This window comes from Rhodamnia argentea, chromosome 7 (genome assembly GCF_020921035.1).
Source record: "Rhodamnia argentea isolate NSW1041297 chromosome 7, ASM2092103v1, whole genome shotgun sequence".
Taxonomy (NCBI): domain Eukaryota; kingdom Viridiplantae; phylum Streptophyta; class Magnoliopsida; order Myrtales; family Myrtaceae; genus Rhodamnia; species Rhodamnia argentea.
Window position 1 is genome coordinate 13,289,848 of NC_063156.1, and position 13,782 is coordinate 13,303,629.

At 39.4% G+C, this 13,782-nt stretch overlaps 1 protein-coding gene across 2 annotated transcripts; it reads right to left on the reverse strand.

Annotated features, from left to right (window-relative positions):
• Window positions 1-3,397: 3,397 nt before the first annotated feature.
• On the reverse strand, window positions 3,398-10,392 carry LOC115741932. 2 transcript variants are annotated; one of them, XM_048283031.1, is made up of 12 exons: window positions 9,990-10,392; window positions 8,386-8,426; window positions 8,098-8,170; window positions 7,826-7,844; window positions 7,296-7,415; window positions 6,758-6,827; window positions 5,552-5,595; window positions 5,416-5,457; window positions 5,278-5,337; window positions 4,511-4,578; window positions 3,810-3,867; window positions 3,398-3,695 (listed from the first exon to the last, which is right to left on the reverse strand). In XM_048283031.1, the coding sequence occupies exons 1-12, from the start codon at window positions 10,277-10,279 to the stop codon at window positions 3,606-3,608; spliced, it is 975 nt and encodes a 324-aa protein (XP_048138988.1). In that variant the 5' UTR covers window positions 10,280-10,392; the 3' UTR covers window positions 3,398-3,605. The 2 variants fall into 2 exon arrangements, with proteins under 2 accessions (XP_048138988.1, XP_030531830.1); XM_030675970.2 differs by having other exon boundaries at window positions 8,362-8,426; window positions 9,990-10,391.
• Window positions 10,393-13,782: the final 3,390 nt, after the last annotated feature.

Consider the following 13,782-nt stretch of genomic DNA (forward strand, 5'->3'; position numbering starts at 1 on the left):
TACTTTTGAGCAGAAGCGGAGAAATCAACTTATGATCAGAAGTTGATTTATGATAGAGAAGTGTTACTATGCACGCCCTAAATGCACGCTCCCATCGATAATTGCCTCATCCATCCCGTGTGTTAGATTACAATTTTACCCCAGCCTTTCTCATTGAGAGAATATTCTATGCCTAAGGTATATTGGATATTTAGGGGTGGACACCAAATTCAAAGGTTGACCATATATATAAGAGATACCCTTTACAATTAAGGATATAATCACAATATTTACAGACACTTAGCTTTTATATCTATATATTCAAGTCATTGTCATTGCCAAGAAAGTGGTAGGATCGTTGGCTGGAGTCTAATAATCTGAACTGAAGAGGAGGGTTAAGCCTATTAACATTGGCCATGAAACTCCATCATTTTGTTTCATGTGACCGACTTATATATGTGGACAACCGACCACTCTCTAGCGAATAATTATTTTAATGGCCCTAATTATTCTTTTTTGGGTATATACTAACCATGATTTATTAAATTTGCATCCTAAGTGATGTTTCCCCTTTAAGATAACCAAGTGTATGTTCACATGTAGGTCGGGACTTCTTGTTGTGTGACATCACAAGTTTGTAACGGACCCTTTTCATAGACTCATTCACATATTAAAAGCCAGCCTATCATTCAGGATTCAGCCATTCCAACGTAAATAATTCCTCTTAACTCATGTTTTGCATTTTATTCATCGACCCTACTAAAAAAACCAAGAAAAAAAGCCTGGGCTCTCCCAGTTTGTTTAACATTATAATAAAAAAAAATCTGTCACGTCATCTTGTTATACCAATTTAGTAAATTAGCTTCACTGCAGATGATACCGTTGTTTCAAATGCAGATCGTATAAGGGAACTCGGACTTCTTGTCGTGCGGCATCACAAGTTTTTTCGTAGACTTATTCGCATATTAAAAACCCTTGCCATTCGAGCAGAAATAATTCCTCGAACAAGATGTTTCTTTTGTCCCTTCCGGGCGATCGGAAAATAAAGAAACAGTTAATATATTCGAGGTAATTATGTATTTACAAAATACCGTCTCAATTCATCCTATTTTATCGGATCCGGGATGTGATGTGGTTCCAAAGGATGAACTGGATGTGGACAGTTCCCATAAGATTTCGTTCTTGAACAAAAATACAAATTTTCATTTATTTCATCTGTTCTATGGCCGGAATAGGGGGATACACATTATACCATGATTTTGAATCGGAAGAGAGATTTCAAGAAATGGTAGATCGATTCACTCTATCAATATTCCTTGGTTTGCATTTATTCCCTTGGCTCGCGCACAATAGAAAGCCCGTCAATATAATAGCGGAAAATATGCCATCCCCTCCTAATTCGGACATGATTTTATCGTAAGATTTAACGAAAAAGACAGTCTTTAATTGTAGTCCCAATCTGCTCTTGATGGAACAATTATTCTAATATGTTCTAATTTTGTCTCATCAAAGGGTATGGTGGGTATTCTTTAATAGTTTTTTTTAACTTATTCCACGTGCAACTCTGGTAGATTAAACAAGGGTAATCAACTATTGGCAAAAAGAAGAAGAAGAAGAAGGAGGAGGCGGATCTATTCCTGAAATTACTATTCCAGCATTGTTCCATGCATTAACCAGAATATTCATGAATCCTAAAGCCAATACCATGTTAAGATATCGATGGAAGCAAGCGAGAGGGACGAAATTAGGATCTCATCCTTACTTGTCCTGATAAATTCCATTTGCTTTCCAAATTCCGACTCACTAGATTAGTCAGGCGCCAGCAACCTACTTGAAACTTGATGTATTATGCATGAGCATTGATAGTACATGATATCCAAACCTTTTGACTCGATAAATCTCACGTTGTTCGATGAAAACTCTATCCATAGGGTGGTAGTTTGTCCCCAAGGCTACGTTGAATGAAAGTCTTTTATTATACTTTGTCCCTCGTTTGTTTATTCATAACCAAATACAAAAGTTGACCCAAAAAAAAAAAAAAACAGTTTTCAAAAACTCTCCAAAATGATGAGAACTCTCCAAAATGATGAGATTGGGGTGGGAACACTAAGCAGACACTGACTTGCATGACCTCAGAATATACCAAAGGAGACCTTGTTTTAACTCATGAAAATGCCATAAAGAAAGGGCAGGGCATCAAATGCCTCATCATCCCACCGAAAGAAGAAGAAAATATATAATCGCACTTCAGAAGAGATCCTGTTTTTTTTAACTATGGTGGGTGCAGATCTAACTATATGGCCATCTGATGAAACACATCACGCCCCAAGTGCCACAAAATATGGGCCAACAGCATTCACAAAACTCTAGGACAACTCTTTTCTTCTGAGCTTCAGAAACAGAGGATAAGAAGATTCTCTGAGATAAAGGAAGCTTGGGTCAACTTTGCAGTTTACTTTCATGTCCCCCACCATATTCCACTCTCCATGTCAGGTCACATTTTCCTTTCCCAGTCCATGGTCTGTGCAATCAAAGGAAAGCCATGGAGACTTCAAGAAATTAGAGCAGCAAGCAAGTAGATCATGAAATTCCTTGTGTGCTCTTCGTTTATGACAGACGTACTTGTCAAACTTGTCTGATCACAGTGCCGAGAAATTACACGGGACTTATGTCGGCCCAAGAGGCCTTCTCGAGCAAGACCTAGTAACTGTACAGATACGACCTTGGTATTGTACAGTGTTTTGCTCTCTTCACCAACTTATCCAATAAATCGTTCATGACGAACCAACCAACAGAGTATGTCTCGGCAGATTCCATCTTCTGTGCACATAGGATAAGGCCAGCGCCACCACTTATCGGCACGCCATTAAAGAGATGTCTCTTTTTGAAGTGGTGGTCTTCACACCGCTTTCTTTCGCCTCCTTTTTAAGTGGTCGTCTTCACACCTTTTTTTCTGTTTCACCATCCTATTTCATTGCCCTGGGAGAAAGCATTCCAGGTTCGTATCTCCCTTCCAGTCCGCTTCAAAAATAAAGAGATTGATTCCGCTGGGGTCGACACTGTTGGAACTCGCCATCACTTCCCTGCCAGGGCAAGCACCGTATTGTTGGCACTCCACATTTAACTTGACTGTCTTTAATGACTTCCCTGAAAGTCATGTTCAACTAATAATCATATCCAATCCGCCATTCCCGTACCAAGGAAAGAGTTACTCCTCTCTCCCCAGAAAAAGTCAAGCATCTCTTGTTTTAGTGCATTGTTTTAGTTAGCACTAAATGGACAGCATTCAACAGTACTGTCCCGTCAAAATTGAAGTACGCCATTTTCTAGAACTACTCGATACTATAAAAGCAGCCTTGTGATTCAACAACATTCATCCAAGATAAAAAAAGAAAAGCACGAAGCAAGTTACAAAAGCTAGGGCAGTAAACATTGCTGCTTGTATTTATGCACGCATATATCCGCATGTATATATTACAACATAACAGAAGCAGGTTTCTGCTTCCTACATCATGCATCAGTTTCAGGCATTTCAATCTAAAATTGCAAAGTACATGTCTGCCGGTTACTAGAAGATAAAAGGAAGACTCAATGTGTATGAATACTTGTAATAATAGCTCCACTTATTAAAGGGCATAGGTAGCTCTAAGATACTCCACAATCTCTGCACTTTCAAACATTTGCACCCCTGTATTTGGGTCTTCTAAATAAGGTACCTGTCAACCATCATGCAGATGTGGAATCCTCTTAGTACTCGACGTTCAGCAAATTTGGATTCTTCATGGACAAATGAGCTAACAAACATGGATACTCATCCACCGGTTAATTACCTGAAAATGCCCAGCTTTCTCATAGAGAACTTGCCGTTTTGGGCTGCCACGGGCACAACTGAAGCATGAAATGCAAGATTACTTAATGAGAAAAGGTTTTACTATGGCAGCACATTCCGGTAGACATTGCGCGTAAACAGAATGAACCAGGAGTAGACTTGAGAAGGATAAGGTGCCAATTAGGGCTCACTCAAGTACAATTTCAGGATGAACAACATAATAATGCTTATAAAGAGATACGTGGCCAAGGAAATTTTGAACTCCAAGGTATTCAAAGTGCGGATGACATAGAATTGGCAAGTTGTTTAAAGAATTATTACTCAATTAGTAACTCACAATCAACCGACCATGTACAAGTGAATTTCACAGGAAAAATCGAAGATCTAGGTTGATAAGACAGTCCAATGAGCACCAGTAAACATGGAGAGCACACTAACAATTTTGTCATTCCAGCACTCGCATTTAGGTAGACCACTGATGGCTGATATTAAAACTGAGCTACTGTCTTTTTAATAGTACAAAAACCTTCACATCTAGTTGCTTTTTAGCTATCATGTTACTGCAGATACAAGAGTCATCTTTTGTAGGACAAAGACAACTTTCAAGGTGCGGAATTATAGATAAAGTAAATGGAATCCATAAACGCTGTGTGCCAGCAACACTGAAGTGCAAGTATTCCCAGAGTAATACTTAGCCATTACCTGCGAACAAGGTGAGGTAATTCCAACTCCACTAGTACTTCACGTACAAGCTTGCAAAATGGAGACCCCTGAAATGAGGGTAAATATTTCAAAACCCATATAATAGAACTCGACAAGTGGCAAGATGCAATTGCATCTCTCTTTAGTCGGAGATTTTGCTAATCTCTCAAGTACTTGGCCAACTCCGTGGGCTCTATGATAAGTGGCTCGAAATTTTGAACGCAGCAACTTCACCAGATGGCCAATTTTTAGGAGCAAGAAGTAATCACAATTGAAATAGTTACAGAATTAGGCACATATAACAAAAGGGTCGGAGGCTACTCAAGACAAATTGATATGGAACTAAGATTAATCGATGCACTTGATTTTCCTCCCTTTGCCCCATGGTGAGGTACTAAATAGATGCTTCTTCTTGGTAAAGCATTAGCTCATTCTACTGTGGGCCTAGTGAAATCCCTCTTATCTTAGGAGTTCAATAATCAACACTTCGAGAAAATTCCTTGACGCTGGTTGAAATTTCTGTGTAAAGCTCTTATCTCCTTCCCATCACTTAAAGCTCTTTGTTCTCATGCTACAAACAAGTACAGGTTTAGGCCAGAATCTAATTAGGGGCAAAGTCAAATATACTGCAGAAACAAAAAAGCAAATGAAGAAAACAGGAATTGAAAAGCACAAACGACGCCGCATGACTCCAACCAAACTATAATCAACAAGAGCCATGTTACATTGCTCCTCATAAAATTAAAAGACAACTTAACCATACCAACCTCATAGGCCCATATCTCAAGTGGCTTTGGTGGTAGTTTTGCTGGTGAATAAGACGAGCCCTGCAAAAAAGAGAGGGATGAGCCAATAATACAAGTACAATAGATGTAATGAACAGCTACATGATTTAGCATTGCCACCTTTCCCATGCGACCAATCATTGCAAATCCTTCAGTCAGGGTCTGCAATGCAGATGATATGGAGGAAATGAGATCACACAATTGTAAAAGAATCCAGGAAATTCACAAGAATAGCCACTAAGAGTAGTAGGTCAACCGTGAGAAGACCTAGAGATAACAAAACAGGAACACTCCCATCACCTACATCAATGAAAAATAAAGTAAATTTTCTGGGTAGTACTTCAGTAAAGAATGAGACATAATAAGAAGAATAGTCCAGTACCTCAAGTTTAAAAATCATCATAAGTGAAAACATTGATAGAAGAATTTGCTATTTATGAAGAGGATGGCCAAGACCAGTTGATTGAAAGTGAGTCAATGCTTCGAAAGAGCAAGCTCGATGCGTAAAAATTGGAACTAACAGAGAAGGCTAGATGTTGGATAGATCAGATCATTATTCTAACGGATTATCAATTTTACATTTCTCATTGAAAAGGTGGCTTCAAACTGAAGTCAAGCATGGGTCAATTTTATAGATTCTGGGATGAATCATCAAGATGGGTAGATTAAAAAATTATGAAGTTAATCAAGAACTACAACTAAAGTACAGGCAATATGAAGCCAAGAACAGTCAAGATCAACAGGCTGTGTATATCAAACCCTCCCCGAACCCCTGCATTGTGGGAGCCTTTTGACGGGGATGCTTTTATACTTTCTGTGATAAAATCTGGTCTAGATGAATAGATGGTGGTAACATATGGAAAAGGAATAGTTGAAAGAGACTCAAGTGCTACAAGTTAGTACTATTCTGTCTAAAAATGGGCACGGTTGAAATGGAAATAAAGATAGAGGTAAAAAACATAATGAAGGGCTGGCAAGAGATTGGAAAGCTAGGTGTGCTAGGGAGGCTTCTGGGTTGAGCAACGGGGGGCAACTGGAGACTCTAATATGAAGTAATAACTGGTTTGATACTGGTGAAGTGTAGGTATTCTTCAGGAGAATAACGTCAACATCTGGAAATAGGGAAAAAGTAGACAAGATGCGAAAAGTGATCATGCGACTTTGCAACTTGTTCACGCATTCACACTTCTTAGTAAATTTTTCTCTAAGTTTTCTGGCCCTTCATAATAAAGGTTGACATATATCCTCAAAAACAAGAATATCGCAAAAGCATTATCTCACAGGGGCATCATATGATCTCTGGAACTTTTGCATGAGAATATACTCCTGCTTTAAGCATGCAATAATATCCAACTTCAAAATTTACACTGTTCAACAACTACATAAGTGAATAACAGAAGAGGAGAGGCAAATAATTTCGGAGAAAACCATACTCAGAAGAGGAAATTATGCTAGCACGCACCATATTTTGTTACCAAATACTTGATTATGTCATCCGATTCATACATTGCAACCCCAGTGTTCGGATCAACCTGCAAAGAGGAAAAAGGAAATACTAATTGAAATCCAGGATCCTTTAGATGCCACTCACCCCTCATTATTAGCTGCAATGTGAGATAGATGCTAAGAGATGAACATAATTAAAAATCAGTATTCCGTTGGAAATGGATGGAATTTGGTTGGGAAGTGGTCATAAGAGTGATCCAAGGGTATCAGAAAAAGATTATGCTTTGTCATTTGCTGGATACAGAGTCCCGAAACTGAGGGCAAATTACCCATTATGCCGCTTTAGATTTAAGCAACAAAGCTTCATTAACTATTTTAGTTCATGATCTTTCTCATACTTTCTCAAAATGTGCTCCTTAATACTAGAAATCTTACATGTAATGCTTCAGCATAAAAAATTCATAGCAACGAGTATCAGCCTGTCCATTCAGGGAAGTTATATCCTTTTCTTAATTGACACCAGGGTGATAACCTTGAGAAGAAAAGTACAATACCATATATGGAAATTGTTTTTTCCCGCCCATCTGAACCACCTTGGGACGGAAATTTGGACCATTTCGTGGGCATGGGTAGAATATAACATCAAGATCCAATACTGCAACAATTTCCCTAACCTGTTGTTGATTGGAAGTGTCAATTGAATAATGCATCCAGAATTCGAGACTTAAGGTGCACATCAAAGAAAAGCACAATCTATGGATTTTCAAAGAAAAGCAAAACTAGAGCTGCAAATTTTACTAATTATTGTTGCTTGTCTAACTAGAGGATTTATGAAAAACATTACCAAATTTCAGCAGTTAATAATGAAGATGACAATAATTCATCTCCCTTTAACAAAGATGGTGTAATTTCTTCCCAGATGGCACAGTTCGGTACCACAAAATCAATGGGGAATGTATCTCATTAAGGGCAACTTCCAGTTGGCTATTAGTTCCATCAATCATTCAAGGAGAGGCATATTTCTCAAAAGAATGGATGTATATCCATTGAAACATTAAGGAGGAAATTGTTGACTAGATTTTACCTTTCGACAAAAAGGACAGCTGGTGATCCGTATCCACACATATACATTCCCCAGGTGAACGAGAGGGGAGAGAAGGAAAGGAGAAAAGGAACAAAAAGACACTGTTAGAATGTGTCTGTTGAAGCACCAAGTGAAAATCGCTATAAGCACATCATACCAAGAGAAAAAGATCATGCCATCCCATAAAGTGGGAGAAGATCTGATGAGTACAATGACATCCATCGTCCATCTGATCTAGGAATAAGTTAAATGATAAATACCAACATGAGTACCTCTCAAACTCGTAAATTTCAATAGGCTTCTCTGGTCGAGGACCTAATTTTGAAGTCTCCTTAATTTTCACACCTATTAAAGTGGAACATTACAAAGATACGCATATCAGAAAGTAAGCGTGTTAAAGTAGTAGCTCGATAAACCTGTAACACTCGCACTTGGTTTTTCTGCATTTTACTTTCACACACATTGACCAAAAGTGGCTAGATAACAACGTTGCAACTGAAGTTACTCTTAAATGAAAAAAGGTGTCCACAGCCCACCAGCAATATCTAAAGCGTACTGCCCAGGTGGAATCTCATTTTCAGAAGCAAAGGATGCAGAATACCTGTAATAAAATGACAAGTGTTACAAAGTTCAGATTCAAATGACCTGCCACATTCTAACAAACCTTTTAAGAAACTGAGGATGCAAGGTACAAGCCCATTACCATAAACTCAGCTAGATGCAAGGACCTTTTACCTTGAGTTTATCAGTCAAAACCAACATCAAAGAGATTCAGGTATAAACGCCATATGCTTTAGTGATTACTACATGCGTCGCATCTTTTTTACCAGATGAAGAGTGTGTTAAGTCTCCCACTATGTAATCATAGTTACTTAGTTCTGATCTTTTTCGTAAAATAAATGAAGACAGGACATTTGACTATTTGGGCCATAACTGAATCATATCACCCGGTCATTGCAATCTGAAGTGTCCTGTACTCCCCATGTGAAATCTCATTTATTGTGAAAGGGTGAAGAAACAGATGACTTATTCTGATCCAGCAATTTCAATAAATAAGGAACGAATATCTCATTTAGGTATCTCCATTAAACTCCTCCCACGCAGAACTGTCCAATTCCTGATAAGTTCATTTGGGTACCTCTATTCCTTCTCTTTTCAAAGGCCGAAGAAGCATTTGTTATAGGTGTTACTGAACACATTAGAACAAAAAGAACCATCCCGATATTACCAAACATTGTCACTTCATATTTCCAATAGGGAAGAAAATTAGGTATAGGTAATCAAATTCAAAAAGTTAAAAAGAAAAATAAAACACCTTGTATTAACCGACAGTGTCTCCAGTATGAACTCCACCTTCATACTTGGGTTCATTGTGCACCTTTTGTGTACTACAAGGTCTTTCATTCATCCTTAGTCACAAAGCCACAATACAAAGTTTGAAGGAACGAGGGCAAAAATTTGTGGCGGGTGCTTAATGATTTCAATTGCTTTGCTTAAATGGAGTTCGTCATTTGGTTGCAGATTCTGGCGAGTGGCAAGAACTTTGGGTCATAAACCTGTTTATATACAACCGGCCAATAATGCCATGCGAAATGGATTGCGACGGACTACTTGAGTTGCATATCAAATTAAGGCATCTATTTGCAGGGGAAATTATTTGGATGACATTCACATCAACTTGAGTAGAGAAACGACATATTGCAGGAATGAGATGCCACAGTCCAGTATAAACAATAATAAACTCAAAATCATGCAACAAATCTATTGTTAGGTTTCCAAAGAATCAATAAGCTATTTCCAATGAGTTCTTCCCTACAATATCCAAAACTCACGCAGTGTCTACTGTTACGTTTCTGGTTGTTTGAACAGTCTATTTTAAAGATTGGACAAACAGTTCGAAGCTTAAATAGTAGAATAGCTCAACGTATGTTGCAGATGCAACTAATAACGACTCTTCAAGCCCCACAACGTCATAAGCCAAAAGCAAGTCTAGTACACTAACGATCCACGAATAACAGCAGAAAGGACACAACCCATTTCGATTTAACACTATGAAAATCCAAATTCAACAATCCAACCAGCTAAAGGCACCAACTCATGCCTCGAAAGACCGAAACTTTGGGCAAACACAACAAAATGTAAGGAAACAGAGAAAAACCGATACCCGGAGACAAAAACGCCGGTGCCCAATCGGAAGATTAGGGCGAGAGACGCACCCAAGACCTCGAGAACCTTGTCCCGCCTTACGCCGAATCGCTTCGGCTCGGGAGGCTTGAAACTGGGAGGAGGAGCGAAAGTCGTCGACGAACTCGGTGGTTTGGTTGGTGTGGAAGTTTCAGGGGAATCGGAACTCGACGCCCTGGCGCTAACAGAAATAGGGGGTTTGACTGTTCTGCGGTGGCGCGAGAATGGCCTCAAGAGTGGCGGTTGAGCCATGTTCAGAATTCCGGCCATCGTTGGGTTGGGGGCGGTGGCTCCTTCTTTGGAGGACTGTGGAGTGCGTTGTGGGGGCGGAGGTGGGAATGGTTCAGTGGTGAAGAGACTCTGCACGATGCGGGGTGCACTACTGTTTTGAGGTGGGGAATTATGACGGGAATTGTTAGGTAATACAGTTATTGTTTTTATCCAATAAACAAAAGGAAACATTTTTTTTAAGGTTAATACCATAAAAAAAAAACTTCAAATTGATATATCTATAATAAATTTATCCCGAATTATTTTTTTACCACAAAAAATCTCAAACGGGTATATATGTGATAAATTTACCCCAACTCGATATAGTTGTGACAAATTTACCCTTTGTTACTTTCCGTTAAATTTTACTGTCAAATTACCGAGTTGAACGACACGTGACAATTGTCCAATGTATATGTTACCCTCTATTTATTACATGTGTATTAATTTGAGATTTTTTGTGGTATTAACTCAATTTGACGGAAACTAACAGAAAGTAAATTTGTTATATATGTACCAGTTTGGGATTTTTTGTGGTAAAAAAATTAGTTTGGGGTAAATTTATCACAGTTATACCATTTTAGGGTTTTTTGTGGTCAAAAAAATAATTTGAAGTAAATTTGTCACAAGTGTACCAATTTGGGTTTTCCATAGCATTAACCATTTTTTTTAAAATTCTTTTTGAGTGGTACTCTTAATCGGATAAGGAGGTGGAGTTGAGTCTGAGAGGAGTCGCCGGAGATAAGGACTGGGATGAGACAAGGTGGGGATGAGCCGGTGACAAGAATCAGGAGGAGAGGCAGCATCCTCATATAGGGCAAACGAGGATAAAAAATGCTAGCAAGGTTGACGTATGAACGACCGGCCAGAGATGCACTAACGGTGCTTCACGAGGGACGTTGCCGATGGGTTGTGGCCAAGAAAATGAAACCCACCGCCTCTATGAAGTGTGGTGAAGTGAAAGATTGTCTCAACATAAACCCCAATTGGTCAATTCAAAGAAAGGGAGTTCACCAATCTTACTCCTCATAGTGTACATTCAAGATTCCGTGACATCGAAAAATTCTGAGATGCTCCGAGTGCATGTGAGCTCGATACACTCGAACTTTTGATTTCGGTAAGTCCCCCATTGGACCAACATAATCTAAGGATTGGGATGCTCTAAGCTCACGTGCACCGAGTACATCTAAGAATGCATTCATAGCTTTCCGCCAAGTTCTCTCTAGATTGGAAAAACCCATCATTGTCAGGCCTTCAGCTAAAGTTTTTCCATGGGAGCACATGCAAATGCTTAGAACTAGAAGAAGATTTCCCAAGCCAAAACACATAACATCACATTTCCCAACAAAGACGAGTGAAAATGGAGAAGACTTGCCAACAAGAAAGAGATGATAACCTTGAAAAAACAAAAACAAAAAATAACACTATAAATTTGAACATAAAGATCTAAACAATATTATTTTTCTCCCAAAGAATAAGAAAAGAAGATAAAAGAAAACGAAGAGGCTACACGGTGCTATTTAAGAAAGAGAGAGATATAGAAAGGAAAAGAAAAAAAGAAGAAGAAGAGTTCGCCGCGTTGGCTATTGAACAAAATGAGGAAAAGACTGTTTAGAGACAAATTTGAAAAATTTGAATGAGAATAAGGGCTGCATATAGGGTTTCTCTATGATTATATGGTTGCCACGTGGATTTTTGCAAGGTCACGATCACCTTATACTCGATGATTCGTGTTCGGATGCACGTGTGAATTATGTTAGATAAGTCTCACATCGGCAAATTGATATGTCGTTGAGCGGTTAACAAATTCTAGTTGGCCCACATCGGAGAATTGATATGTCGTTGAACAGTTAATAAATCATAGTTGTCTCATAACTCATTGGCTTAAGTTTTTGAGTGAAGGTGGGTCCAGCTGGATAAATTGACGGGCTCGGACTTGGCCTCTCTCTTAGCAATCTTCCCAGTCGAAAGGTATCGGACTTACATTGCGCATTTCCAACAAATGGTATCAGAATCGATGGTTAATTGATGATCCACTCCAATCTGTTCCGGTGTTTGGTCACGTGTGAATTGTGTTAGAGAAGTCCCATATCGGAGAACTGATGTGTTGTTGAGCATAACTTATTGGCTTAAGCTATTGAGTGAAGGTGGATTCAATTGGATATGTCGACGAGCTAGGACTTGAGCTCTCTCTTGATAATCTCCCCGGTCGAAAGGTATCGAGCTTCTGCTGCGTACTCCCAACAATTCAGACTAATAATAAAAGTCATCATCATATTTGATTGCGAATCAAGAGTAAATGGATGCTAGTATGCCCTGAAGGCTCAAGAACTTTGTAAATTTTCAAATCATTGAATTAGGCGAAAACACTTGACATAAAACAAATGACTTTGCTTTGATTGTGCATAGGAACTAGGACTCGGACCTGTTCCCAATTTCGGGAACGAGGATCGGATTGGTCCTGACGGTCCAATGCAACTAGTCGAAGATTAAAATAAGTGAGTTATGCCTGCCATCTTATAGCAAGTCATTCTCTCTCATTATGTCTCCTTGTCGATGTGGGACCATAAAATGACAATAGAAAGAAAGAACAACTTGCCATAAACTTGCTAAGAGAATAACTTTAGCAAGTCACTCTCTCTCGTTGTGTCCCCTGGTCGATGTGAGATACTACTATCGTGACTTGCAATCTCTCTTTAGTGTCCCACATAGCAAGTCATTATCTCTTTAGTGTCCCACATGGATCAAGAGACACAATGATAGAGAATGACTTGTCAAGTCGAGGTCTATTCTCATTCACAAAGATGTGATGTACGGAAAGATAAAACGAAGGAGACTAAATTAAGTTTGTTTTTATATTTAAGCTATTAAAAAGATAAATTAAAAACACTTAAGCGGTCAGGTTCCACCGGTTCCAATTTTATGGAAATGGAATCGGAAACCGAATTGAAGCCTCTAGGAATTGGACTAACCTGGCCGTTCATCATGCTCAGCCCTAATTTGGGCATCGAACCCTTGAGTTTGACGACTTGGACATGGCAATGATATCTTTGGTCGACCTTCGTGTTGTAACCACTATTTATGTTTGTGAAGAGACCAGGTCCATGGGGCTAGCACGGGCCTTAGCCTCCCAAGACATCGTACCAAGCCTCCTTAATAAGGAGTGTGGGATTTAAGTAGAGGATAACGGCCCTGTTTGGTTCAGCATTTCAAATGAGCATTGGAGCTCTAAAGTCCATTGGCCAAATGCAAATGGTATTTGGTTTATTTTTTGGCTCACTTTTGGGAGATACAATTACATCTCAAATGCAACTAATTTTTTTATTATTTTAACTTTGTCACCTTCGCTTGCCACCGTCACCCACCGCCATCATCCATTGGTTGCCGGTCGCTGCCATCGGCCGTCGCCGCTCGTCGCTGCCCGCTGCCCGTCGCCGTCGGTCGCCATGGCTGCCGGTCGCCTCCGGCCGCCGGTCGTCACCGCCGCCGGTTGCCGCCGCCTT